Here is a 12,702-nt window from a genome sequence, read left to right as displayed (position 1 = left end):
TATTAAAAAAAACTCAATATCATTTTAAAATGTTTAATAAGTATGTATTTTGTAAACTCAACATAACACATCTGCATTTTTTAATTGTTACATCCCACCAAATACCAAAATTAAAGGAATTTAAAATAATAGAGGTTGAATAAAAATATAGCATGAAAATGAATTTTAACATAAGAGAAATGATAAGGGGAAAAAAATAAAGAGTGTGTGCTTTGTCTGTGAGAGTATACATAATATATTGAGTTGTTGGGGGACTACTGGGGATCCAAAAACTAACAAAAAAAATTCATCATAATTTTGGAACTACCGGGAATCCTACACTGGGTATGATTCCCACAGTAGGCTAAAAACCACACGAGTGAGATTGATACCACATCCTTACAAAAAATCTTATAGTATCAAGTATATGAGTCTTTTTACTGATATCTTCTTCGAAATCTACTATTCCATCCAATATAGAACTTTAAGGAATTAGCTAGGTATATGGGTATATCATTTAAATGGTCTTTAAAATTTACTCTTGCGTTCATGCAAAACTTTAATTCACATTTGACTCATTAACATCTCTTCCTCAAGTATGAGACTCTTTGTATCTGTGGTCTCCCACCTTGAATCACTCCCGTTTTCCCCACAAAGTTGAATCGAATAGAGATGAACCACACAAATAAGAACGATACCACATTTTCACCAAATATTTTAAGGCACTAAGTGTGGATTTTTTCACTTATATGTTGTTCAACCTTCAATCTTCTACTCAATGTTAGACTATAACTTACATTTGATACATCACAACATTATCTCCCTCAAATATGAAGAAATTCTAGCCCGTGCTTGGCACGGGTATCCTTACTAGTAATGTTTCAATTATTTATTTTTTAGATTAAATATTGACTCCTGAAAACAATATCAATCAAACGGGGACAGAGAGAAAGATCAAAGATAATTATGTTGCGGATAAATTAAATTAAATAGCTTGGTCACGCTTGGGAGGGACTATGCATAATTCAAATTCAAAATAATTAGAATTTGGCACCTTGTAATTAATATTCTTTGGGAGGGACTATGCATAATTCAAATTCAAAATAATTAGAATTTGGCACCTTGTAATTAATATTCTTAAATTTTCAATTAAAGTTCTTGCTCAAATTATTTGAATTGCGCCAAGTAACCAACAAAACAATATTACAAAAAGAAAGAGAATGAGAAAGAAAGCATATATATATTTATGTACTAAAAATAAGATAATTTAAAAAAGGAAAAAAGAATGAAAATGAGGTAATGGTTTTCCCTTAAAAAATTAATTACGGAAATGGTGAAATCCTAAGTTTGACCCAATCATGTATCATAAGTCATTTAATCAAAGATTTGACAACTCATTTTTCAAACAATTGAATCTATATTATGCAATTGAAACGTGTTTTGTTTCGTCCGATCTTGATCAGATGATCAAAGATTTATGTTAGCAGCAAATTAATGATTTTTAACGATAGAAATCCAAAATCTGATATCAAAATTGTCTCTTATGTCAAATTAAAAAAAGGTACATAAAATGCAACAAAATCATAAACTTGCTTAGTACTACTAAAAAATAAAAGTGTGGCTAATTTCTAAAAAAAAAAAAAAAGAGTGGCTAAGTGCAGAGCACTAAGAAAGTCATGCACATGCATGAGTGGAAATGAGATTTTTGTCTCTTAAACAAATACCCTTTAGTCCTAATGAAAAGGCAAATGAGGTAAGAAAGAGAATCATATACCTATTATAAAAAATGGTCGTATATATTATAATAATTAAAATAATAATAGCTCACCTATTATCAAAAGGGTAAAATATATTAAATTACTAAAATAATAATTAATTTAAAAAATTGGTAAAACAAACACCACCTTCTTTGCTTCTTCTTGAATTCAAAAATCAACTTTGAAGATCCTAAAGATTCTTGATGAAATCTGTGGGATACTGCTTTCCAAACTGTCAAATATCCTATAAGGATTATGTATCTTTTTTGACCATGATAGTCTCTCATTTAAAATGTCACATTTTGATTTTGATTCATTACAATCATATTCCTCTTGCTTTATATTCTCTTTTTTCATTCACCTTTTTTCTCACTTTTTGGCTTGAAAAATATTATCTTTCAAGTAATGGGCATGGCTGCAGAGAATCAGTTCCATGTTTTGGCTGTTGATGATAGTATTATTGATAGAATGTTGATTGAGAGGCTCCTCAAAACTTCTTCTTTTAATGGTACTTTTCTTTTCTATAGTTTTTTCTCTATCTCTCTTTTAATATAAATTTATATTTTTATATTTTATTGCTGTTTGTATAGTCTATTATTTTGTTGAAGGTGTTTTTTTTGGTTACTAAGTTTGATGTATGCTAATGATTTTTTTTTTTTTTTTTGTATTGAAATACAGTTACTACAGTGGATTCTGCTAGTAAGGCTTTAAAATTTCTTGGTTTGGTTGAGGATGAAATGAGGACCTATGACACTCCTATTGCTTCAGAAATTAATCAGGTTCATTTTCTTACTGAATTGATAAAGATTATGGAATAAACCATTTTATTGTATAAATTTGTATTGATCTTTGATTCAATTATTCATGCAGGATGTAGATGTGAATCTGATCATAACAGATTATTGTATGCCAGGGATGACCGGCTATGATCTGTTGAGAAAAATCAAGGTAGGCTTTTGAGATGTTTTCGAAGACTTTTTCAAATTGCTTTTTGCCACTTCTTATTTGATTAGTCTATTTTCAATTTCATTAATTTTTGCCACAATTTTGTGCTTACTTTTGAAATTTGAATGCATCAAAAAAGTTTGGTGAAATTATTTTGCTTTTCTATTTAGGAAACAATTTGAAAAATAGGATCTTATTTCTTAAATACATGGTGATATGAATTTTCAAACAGAACGTTTTCAAAAAAAAAAATAAAAATAATAATAATAATAATAATCATAAATCAATTCTCACAATTGATTTGGAATATTTCCCAAATTTTCAATTAACTAATCTCAATCCAAAATTGTTCATGGAAAGCATAAACATTCAACTAATTGTATATTCTCTAATTTTTTTATTTTTTTTACAATTGTATATTCTTTAAGTTGATGTTTAAACTAATAAAGTTCATTGATCTGCAGGAATCCAAATCTTTCAAAGACATACCTGTTGTGATAATGTCCTCAGAGAATGTTCCATCTAGGATCAATAGGTGAGAAAATTGTATACCATAACACGATTAATCTAGTATCAAATTGTCTATGCAGTTGCGATCTGAAGATATCGTGAAAAATGCAAAGTCTTATATTATGGACTATATTTCAAATATTACTAGACCTAACAAATTGTTTGTAATTGTATCAGATGTTTGGAAGAGGGGGCTGAAGAATTTTTCCTGAAACCAGTTCAGCTATCAGATGTAAGCAAGCTGAAGCCACATTTGTTGAAATCAAAAGTTAAGGAAGAGAAAGAACAACCTATCAACATCAAAAGGAAGGGTATGGAAGAAAGTCAATCACCAGATAAAACTAGGCCAAAAGTTAGCATTTAAATTTTGGTTTCAAATTAAATTTGATTTAACTTAGTCCTAGAAAATGCAAAAGGAATTCTGTCGAAAAAAAAAAAGAAAATGCAAAAGGAATAAGCATTACAAGTTCCAAATGTAAATAGCTGAGAAAGGTTTCTATTGAATTTTGGTGGATTATTAACAATTCATTTTTGACGTTGTGTTACTTCTAATGTTTCTCATAGCTTTTTCTTTTCTAATTATGATTCCTCTTAATTTTCCTCTGCTTTTACTCTTCTATATGCAAAGAGTTTGTATTTACAATTAGAATTGTGCTAACAATACATTTTCCATATGAATTTTATGTGAGCCATACATGATTTAGTGGAAACCATATGAATTTAAGTCAATAGAAGAGTGTGTTAGAAAGCGCGTGCTAGCATTTTATAAATATTAAAGCGTTAAAATTTACAAGCTTACATCTTGAGTAACATTTTGTAAAATATGACTTTTTTTTTTTTTTTGGTACAATGTAAATTGTCATTATAACTAAGCAAATGCAGTTGTTCATTTTTGGACTAAAGTGGCTACATTGTGACCTAATCTCCACAAGGTATTCTGATGTTAGCACCCCATATTTTAGCTAATACATACCCTGTAAAAAATGTAGTTATTGTTGATAAATGATTATTGTTCTTCTATGCTGTAACAAAATCAAATTCTATTTTTCTCAATAATCAATATGCAGCCGGTCACTTGCAACTTAACTATCGTACTTAAAATAATGAACCTTTGTAATACGAAAAATCTGTGTTACCAAGGGCATAAGGATATCTTGAAAATGATAACAACACAATTCAACTGTGACACATTGAAAAGATTGCTTGCTATTTCTAGATGACTGGTCCATAATACAAAAACAATGTCCAAAATCTTATTGGCAAAATTACCAGCACATTCTATGTAACATAAAATTAAACAAAATGACTGCTAATGTCTAACACGAACCACACGATTTCTCCTTGTTTAAAAAGTGGCTCAGTTAGCCTCGACTCTCAAACAAAAAGGAATTTTTTGGTTTACAAGAACAATAGAATGACATTCTTCAAGGCTATGTACTCTGAATCTCATGTTCAATGTGCATTCAAGAACTTTAAAAGACTTCCAATAGGAATTCGGTCAACCCACTTGGTGCTCTCTATACTTCCATGGTCAGATGGTCAGAAAATTACCATATTTTTCCGGTGTCCTAATCACCATGTAACACAAAATTAAATATGAACAACATATTTGATTATAAGGTAGGACATTATGAATATATGATACTTGAAATTGTTACATGTAAAAAGAAATAGACAAAAATACTAATGCGTGAAAGAAGATGGTTGCCGATACATACAAGCAAAAGGAAATCTTATGAAAACTGTTAATGCATAATTCCTAAGATACACCCTACAATAATGTCTATTGAACTTCATAGATTTCTGCTCAAGTCATCCATCTGTCTGCTATAATTTGAGCCACACTCCTTTAACAAACAGTTATCAATTTAGGTGTAACTTCATGCTAAAATTTTGCTAACTGGTGAGAATGGGCTTTGGATCCTTACGTCAGAGTTCTAGGGTTCTATCTCTCATGCTTATGAAAAAGAAAATTCTCTTGTGCTTACCGATAACTATGTTTTTTATAGCCAGATTATATACGAAGTATCCGCTAAACAAGGAATTTGCTATGATTTGCTTTAGCTCTTTCAATGTTGGTCTATTCCCCCATATCCATGAAGGCAAAGGTTTCATGGGATACAATGCAAATGACATAGTAGAAGAATAGCTACCCCAACAAAACTCAATATCTGTTACATACTATGTCATTTGCACATAGTAATGATAGTTTCTTGATAGGTAATAAATTTCCAAGGGCATTGAAATAAGTTTTGCATATGCTCAACTTTAAGAACATCACAGTGGAACATGAATTATCTCCAACAAAACAAACTGGAAATCCTGTCCTAACACGATATTGTATTGATAGCTCTTTAATTTTGAGACCATCAAACGAGATATTCCAATAATTACATGCAAACAATGCACATCCAAAAAAATTATCAAAATATAAATCCTCATTTACCTTGAGGGAATTTAATAAACCTTACATGCCAGTATTATATCTATCAAAAGCAGTGTTTCTTGGCCTATTTCGGCACCAAAACTTTGAGGTATGATAACTGCTACCACTGCATATATGAAAACATGAAAGTCAAGTAATGTAGGGTTAGCCATAACTGCAGTCTTCAACACATGTTATTATCAGAATTAAGAACTAATATGGTTTAGCAGCAATGGAGTTATATATTTTGCTTGTTGTCAGCCTTAATTCTGAAATCAATACCACATCCAAAAGAGATATCATGATTAATTTTTAAAAACACAATACTTTATCTCAATATACTTGAAAGCAAGGCTAAAATCAAAATTCAACGACATTAAATTTGTTTATTATGAGAAGAATCAATAATAATCATCTCAATTGAAATCAACTTCCCAAATCATTGAAAAAAATACTTGAAATAAGTTTCCAAGAGCACAATTAATTCCTTGTAAAGGATTACAATCAAACTTTAAAATATCTTACCCCAAAAAATCTCAGACTTATATAACCACAAAGTAGTTTCCTATTGGGAAAATACTTGATGTTTTGTATAGTGAAGAGAGACCCCTTGTGAAGTTCCATGGTCATTGATTTTTAGAAACTCAGTAAATGTAATTGATAGACGTTTGGCAAGTGCACCAAATACTATCGAAGTAGTAAAAATATCGATCCCACGAGGACTGTTTTTAACTTCAATAATTCAATTTCGTTATATAATTAGGATGTGTAAAGTTTATTTTGTTTTGCCACTAGGCAGAAGATTTGGTTTGATTTTATGAAATCAAATAAAAGAAATTAGATTTGATTAAGAAAATATGAGAGAAAGATGAGATCAGATCCGTCGAATCCTCTAAGTTCCCCTAATTGGTCTACTGCACCTATTTGTTATGAACCCTCTTCTAGTTTACGATGATTAACAAATTAGCCCTAATCAATCCCTTGAGTTAGGACCCTCTTCTTAAAATACAGCCCCTAATTCCTTAGGTGGTCTAATAATTCTTGAAGGTTTTACCGAACGTTAACCTATTATCACTAACAAACGATTATCTATTCCTAGACTAACCCTGTTTATTAGAACAATTCAATTAGGTCTAAGTTGAAAGCCATGGTCAGTGGTCATTCATTCTCACGAAATCAAGTTATATGTGATCAAGATATAAAAAGCATTAAGAACAATTGAATTGAATAAACTAGAATTGAATTCATAAACAAAATAGAGTTTCACAGCAACATGTGTCAATTAGGGTTACAAAGATTCATCTCGGATCTAATCTTTAAGAGATTTAGCTACTCATAATCGAGTTTACAAATAGCATAATCAATGAAATAATTAAAACATACATGAATTGGTAAAAGGTTGAAGAAATCGCCCTTCTAGCCGTCTCCGATGTCTCAAAATCGCTCTTTGCTCTCCAAAATCGTAACCCTTGTTCTTCAGATTGAGTGCAGTATTTATAGAAGTCATGGGCCTGACCCGTCAAAATCGCGCCGCGCCATGTATATAGGCGTGCCGCGATTTCCCTCAAACAGGGAGGATGTAATTTTGCTTCAAAAATCGCAGCACGGCTTGAAATTGGCGTGGCGCGATTTCCTTCGAACAGACTTCAATATTTAAGTTTTTTGCACTCCAGAACAGTATAAATTGCATGAGAACTCTATCAAAATGTCACAATAAGTCCCTAATATTACGTAATGACAGAATGTCATCACAACCCCAAACTTAAACCATTCCTTGTCCTCAAGGAATTTGCTTGCAACAGTGACAAATGACAGTAAAATAACAGTTACCTGACAAAACGATAGTACCCAAAAGTTCATTCTCCTTCTAGCTAAAGATGAGCTAGTTGACTTGTTCGCATCCACCAATTCACAACTCCTCGCATCAAATTGAAACAGGGTTCTACCAGTCGACATGCAGGTCTACATATTACCATACGCTTGAAAAGTTTCTAAACATCAATCAAAGTCAATATCATTACACACTTTTGAGGTCTTTAGGGTTATAACGGGGCTTAGGTGAAAGGTGGGATATATTTGGATAAGTAGGCTACACAAAATTTGAGTTAGGCATTCCTACGGAAATTAAAGCACAAAATTCAATCCTTCAATCATTCACCTTGTGGAATAACAATCAATGCAAAGGTACTAGAGAATATTTTTAACATTTAGGGACACTCGAGTTTGAAGTTACTCGGATTTTCAATGTTTTGTCCCTTTTTCATCATTCAATTTCTTTTTTTTTTTTGATACACCATTTTTATGTGTATATTTTGCATGACAATTTCATAATTCTTTCATTTTTGTTCTCTAATTCTCTAGTACCCCCACCCCAAACTTAGTTGGTTGCAAATTCCAATAGCAACCCCAAACTTAATCTTTAGCAACATTCTACAATGCCTTAACTCAGAAATTCATTAAGGGACAAGTCCTAAAAGTCTCTAGGCTTGTAATGTAGTTTGTCACCGAACAAAAAGTTCTAATCCTACCGGCTCACAATTGGTTAAGAAAGGATAAATTCAACAAATTAAAACAGGGTAGGCTTCAAAAAGGCTCACAGGACCAAGCACTTTTGCCTCAGTGTGTAATTGACAAAGACCAATCAATAATAGAGAAACAATGCAAGTTCTAGAAATGTAGTTGCATGGAAAACTAATCTAAATATAAGTAAATTGAAAAATAAATTTGGCAATGAACCTTATGGCTGAGATTTCTGGGAGTATGTGACTACCTAGCAACGCCGTACACTTCGCCTTTGAATCAAGTCACCCCTCCTTTAGAACTTTTGGAATACCGTTTCATCAAACAACTGTTACTAAACTGGAATAGGTCACATGAAACAAAACAAATTCATTAATAATAAACAAGTGCAGGAGCAATTACAATAGGGAAATAAGTTCAATGGACTTCGACATTAAAAAGAAAATAAAAAGAAAATACATCAAAAGAAAAATGACTGAAAAATAAAATACAAAGCAGAAAATGCTAATCCATCAGTAGATCAGCCCATGTCCTGATCATCATCCGAGTGTCCAGCCCCCGGTGTCCTCAATCCTTCAAAGATGCCATCCCTTTGATCTTGCTCGGTGGTATTGAAATCATCAGTGATTTCCCTCCTCATGCGCAGCCCATACTCTTCTTGATGTGTAAAATATTTCTCCATGCGCTCACGGGAGCCTCCAAACCTCTCATAAGACCCACTAATCGGACCCATATGCAATTGAGCCTCCGCAGCAAACGCAGCTGAGAACCTAGGACGGTTCACCCACAGCTGGTCCGAAGTCTCATTCATCCAATTAGCTTGCACATGCATGAATTCCTCAAGCTTTGGGTGAAGAGGAGCATAACCCCCTTGGCTACTACTCCCTCCTTGCTCCATTTGTTGTTGCCTTGCTGCCTCCCTCTCTCTCTCCTTCATATAGCCTTCATATTTCCTGACAAACCCATCCATGACCGAGTCGGTGATCGGCTTCATATTGCTTGTGTTGAGATCACTATCATAAGCCGGCACCAACTGTTGCTCACACAACCAATTAATTAAGCTTCCATGTCCCAATTGTGTGGTGTTCCCGGTTGCTAGATCATGAAGACTATTGGCCAAGAGGCGGCCAATATCTATAGGGTGCCCCTTGATGATGGCATAGGCAGCAAGCACCCTCTTGAGAGGAATTTCAGAAGTGCAAGATGCACTCTCAAGAGTCTGGACCACATATGATACCCACGCCTTGGGTACCGGCAGCATCTCCGCATAAGTAAGCATCCGGGACTTTTTCCAAGTCGACCCAGGCCTACACATGGTGGTGATGATCTCATCAAAGGTATCCTCCGTAATAGCAAATCTCTCCCTCCTCAACTTTTCAACCCAACACTCCTCCGGTGCCTGAACATTCAACCATGCGTTGAGAGCATCTGGGCTGAAATCAATGTATTTTCCTCGAACAAAAGATTGAAAGGGTGTATCGGACACCCTTGCATTTGCAAAGAATTCGACGATCACCGTTTTGTTGTTTGCTTCGTCGATCATCTCATTCAACCTCGTCCACCCCCTCCTTCTTAATTCAGATTCAAAGAAAGGATATTTCACTAGCTTTGTGAAATCAAACTTCCTCTCCCCTATTACTTCGAAACTCTTCATAGATTGATGGAACTCTTGGGCTTGGTCATTGATGAAATGGATGGCGTTTTCGGGTGGTTCGAATGCGGCACGAGGACGTTTGGATTTGCTTGTGGATGGCTTGGGGTTGGTGGCTTTCTTTGAGCGAGTGTTTCTTTGGTTGGAGGCCATTTGTGGTTTGGGAAGATGGTGAATGGAAAGTTTTGTGAAGTTTGGGAAAGTTTTGAATGATTGTGGTTTGATGGTGGTTTGGATTGATGAATTTGTGATTGGAATGTTGGTTTGATGATGGTTAAGAAGTGAATAAGATGGTGAAAATGAGGAGAATTCGTGAATGGAAGTTTAGGGAAGTTTTGGTAGAGAAAGGTAGGAAGAATGGAATGAAAATGATGATGAACAGTTAGGTTTTTATAGGCCTGTTTGGGCAAAATCGCGGCACGCCAAAATGCAAGGCGCGGCGCGATTTTGTGTTGCAACGGCTAGTTTTGTAACGGTTGGGAGATGGTGGGTTTGTAACGGCTAGTTTTTGCAACGGTTGGGCAGCTTCCAAGCAAAATCGCGCTGCGGCCAAATACAAGGCGCGGCGCGATTTCATTCAAACAGGGGGTTAGGCAGTTTGCTTGTGAAAATCGCGCTGCGGCCATGTATAGGCGCGGCGCGATTTTGGTCAAACAGGGAGCATTCTTTGCTTCCTCAGGCCAAAAATTTTGTTTTCTTGAAAAATGCCTGAGTTCCTTGAATTTTTGAAAAACTTTTGAGGAGAGAATCATGCAAGACATCAGTACCTTGCATGATTTTCTTGGCAAGAGGTATCCTTGAACAAATTTTTAAAACTTTCCTGCCTTGTATTAAAAGAAAAGAAAAATATTTTTGTGTTTTTATTTTTGAAAGCAATAAAATCATACCTGAAAAATAAATATTGGGTTGCCTCCCACTCAGCGCTTCTTTACCGTCACTAGCTTGACTGATGACCATCCCTAAGGATCAGTTGATGTGGCTCCCTCTTCATTGTTTGGGAGTCCTCCTTTACGGTACCGTTTCAGCTTTTGTTCCTTACCCTTGAAAGTTCCTTGTGCACCAGATTTCCTTAGGTTCACAGCTTCATCAACAGGCTTGTTCCTTGCCAACCCTTCGTCACAGTACCTCCTAATTCTTTCTAAAGTATCAGAGAGAGTTGAAAGCATACACCATTGAAAAACAGCCGGCCCATTACGCATCCCACAGGGAATCCTTTTATAAGCCAATTTACCACCTGGACCAGTGGTAGTAGTCTTTATTTCATTGTTACCAGTTGTCAATCCCCCATACTTGTTGTCACGGATGTCTCCTGATGATTGTTGTTGCATCTGTTCTTTGCTTACTTCCAGTTGCTTAACACCCTCTATCATTCCAACATCTTCAATCACTTCTTGTCTGTCTATAGATTCCACACTTTCCACCTCCGTAGATTGAAAAGGTTGAGATTCAAGGGATTTATCTTCGACTGTTTCTTCCACAACGTCAATCCGGTAACACTTGGGATTCTCATCTTGGTGCTTCATTGCCTCAAAGATATTGAAGACTACCTGCTCCTTGTGGAACCTCAACATTAGCTCTCCACGTTCAACATCAATCAAAGCACGACCAGTTGCAAGGAAAGGTCTTCCTAGAATGAGTGGCATGTCTTCATCTTCAGCCATATCTAGGACCACAAAATCTGCTGGGAACACCAAGTCATTAACCTTGACTAGCACATCTTCAAGCACACCGAAAGGATAAGAGATTGACCGATCAGCTAAAGTAATGGTCATTTTTGTTGGTTTTGGTTCCCCACACTTAAGCTTCTTCATCATTGAAAGAGGCATCAGATTTATACTTGCTCCCAAGTCACATAAAGCTCTTCCAATGTCTACCGGTCCAATTGAACAAGGGATAGTAAAAGCACCAGGATCCTTCAGCTTAGGTGGCAGCTTCTTTTGAAGAATAGCACTACAGTTTTCAGAAAGTGCAATGTTCTCATCATCCTTAGGCTTCCTTCGTTTAGTCAACAAGTCTTTCATGAACTTAGCATACAACGGCATTTGATCAAGAGCTTCGCCGAAAGGAATGTTCACCTGAAGTTGTGAGAAAAGTTGCATGAACTTCTTGAATTGACCTTCATCCTTTTCTTTCTTCTTTGAAAGGTGAGGGTATGGAAGCTTCACATATGATGGAATAACCTGAGGTTTGTCTCCATCTTTCAAAATTTGACTCTTCGACTTCCTCAAGATTGAATCTTCATCAATTAATTTCTCACTTTTTTCTCCCTCTATTTTTTTCTTCCTTTCGTTTTCAACTACTCCATGATCATTTTCTTTTTCAACTACACCCTCATCATTTTTTTCAACTACATCATTCTCCTCCACCTCAACTACTTCATCAACCTTCTTTGGAGCTTTTGGAACTAAAGGTGTCAAAACCTTTTTGCTCCTCAATTCAATAGCATTACAAGACTCATTCTTAGGGTTATCTTTAGTGTTACCTGAGAATCCGCCTTTGTTTTGTTCAGCTAACTGCTTAGCCAATTGCCCCAGTTGAGTTTCAAGCATCTTCCTAGAAGCTTCATTGTTCTTTCTTTCAGCTTCTTGACTCTTCTTCATCTCTTCAAAGTTGCCTTGAGTCATCTTCATGAAGTTCATCATAGTTTCCTCAAGAGCTGATGGCTTCCTTTGTTGTTGTTGAGGAGGAGTGAGCATCTGAGAGTTCAAAGCATTGTTATTTGAGTAGCTTAGATTTGGATGCTTATTTATGCCTGAATTCTAGTATTGATTCTGCCTTTGATAACCTCCCATGAAGTTAGCTTCTTCACTTGATCCTTCTGGAACACACTCACCGTTGGGATGTTCTTCACCACATAAGTCACACTTGATTGCAGCTACTTGTTGTTGCTTATGAGCCAAAGTGAAGCCTTGAAA

General features: G+C 35.0%; 2 protein-coding genes across 3 annotated transcripts; one reads left to right on the top strand and one right to left on the bottom strand.

The window, feature by feature from the left end:
- Positions 1-1,874: 1,874 nt before the first annotated feature.
- LOC146898297 (two-component response regulator ORR9-like) lies at positions 1,875-3,770 on the top strand. Its single transcript, XM_085732273.1, has 5 exons — positions 1,875-2,244; positions 2,415-2,515; positions 2,607-2,684; positions 3,146-3,216; positions 3,369-3,770. The coding sequence occupies exons 1-5, from the start codon at positions 2,142-2,144 to the stop codon at positions 3,553-3,555; spliced, it is 540 nt and encodes a 179-aa protein (XP_085588399.1). The 5' UTR covers positions 1,875-2,141; the 3' UTR covers positions 3,556-3,770.
- Positions 3,771-4,372: 602 nt separating this feature from the next.
- On the bottom strand, positions 4,373-12,486 carry LOC146898296 (uncharacterized). 2 transcript variants are annotated; one of them, XM_085732271.1, is made up of 3 exons: positions 8,353-12,486; positions 5,638-5,743; positions 4,373-4,759 (listed from the first exon to the last, which is right to left on the bottom strand). In XM_085732271.1, the coding sequence occupies exon 1, from the start codon at positions 12,481-12,483 to the stop codon at positions 10,747-10,749; it is 1,737 nt and encodes a 578-aa protein (XP_085588397.1). In that variant the 5' UTR covers positions 12,484-12,486; the 3' UTR covers positions 4,373-4,759; positions 5,638-5,743; positions 8,353-10,746. The 2 variants fall into 2 exon arrangements, with proteins under 2 accessions (XP_085588397.1, XP_085588398.1); XM_085732272.1 differs by having other exon boundaries at positions 5,663-5,743.
- Between the last annotated feature and the right edge of the window lie 216 nt (positions 12,487-12,702).

This window comes from Medicago sativa, chromosome 8 (assembly GCF_051527215.1).
Source record: "Medicago sativa cultivar Bolivia chromosome 8, Bolivia_mono, whole genome shotgun sequence".
In the NCBI taxonomy this organism is placed as follows: domain Eukaryota; kingdom Viridiplantae; phylum Streptophyta; class Magnoliopsida; order Fabales; family Fabaceae; genus Medicago; species Medicago sativa.
The sequence above is the reverse complement of the archived record's forward strand: the minus strand, read 5'-3'. Positions and strand labels throughout refer to the sequence as shown.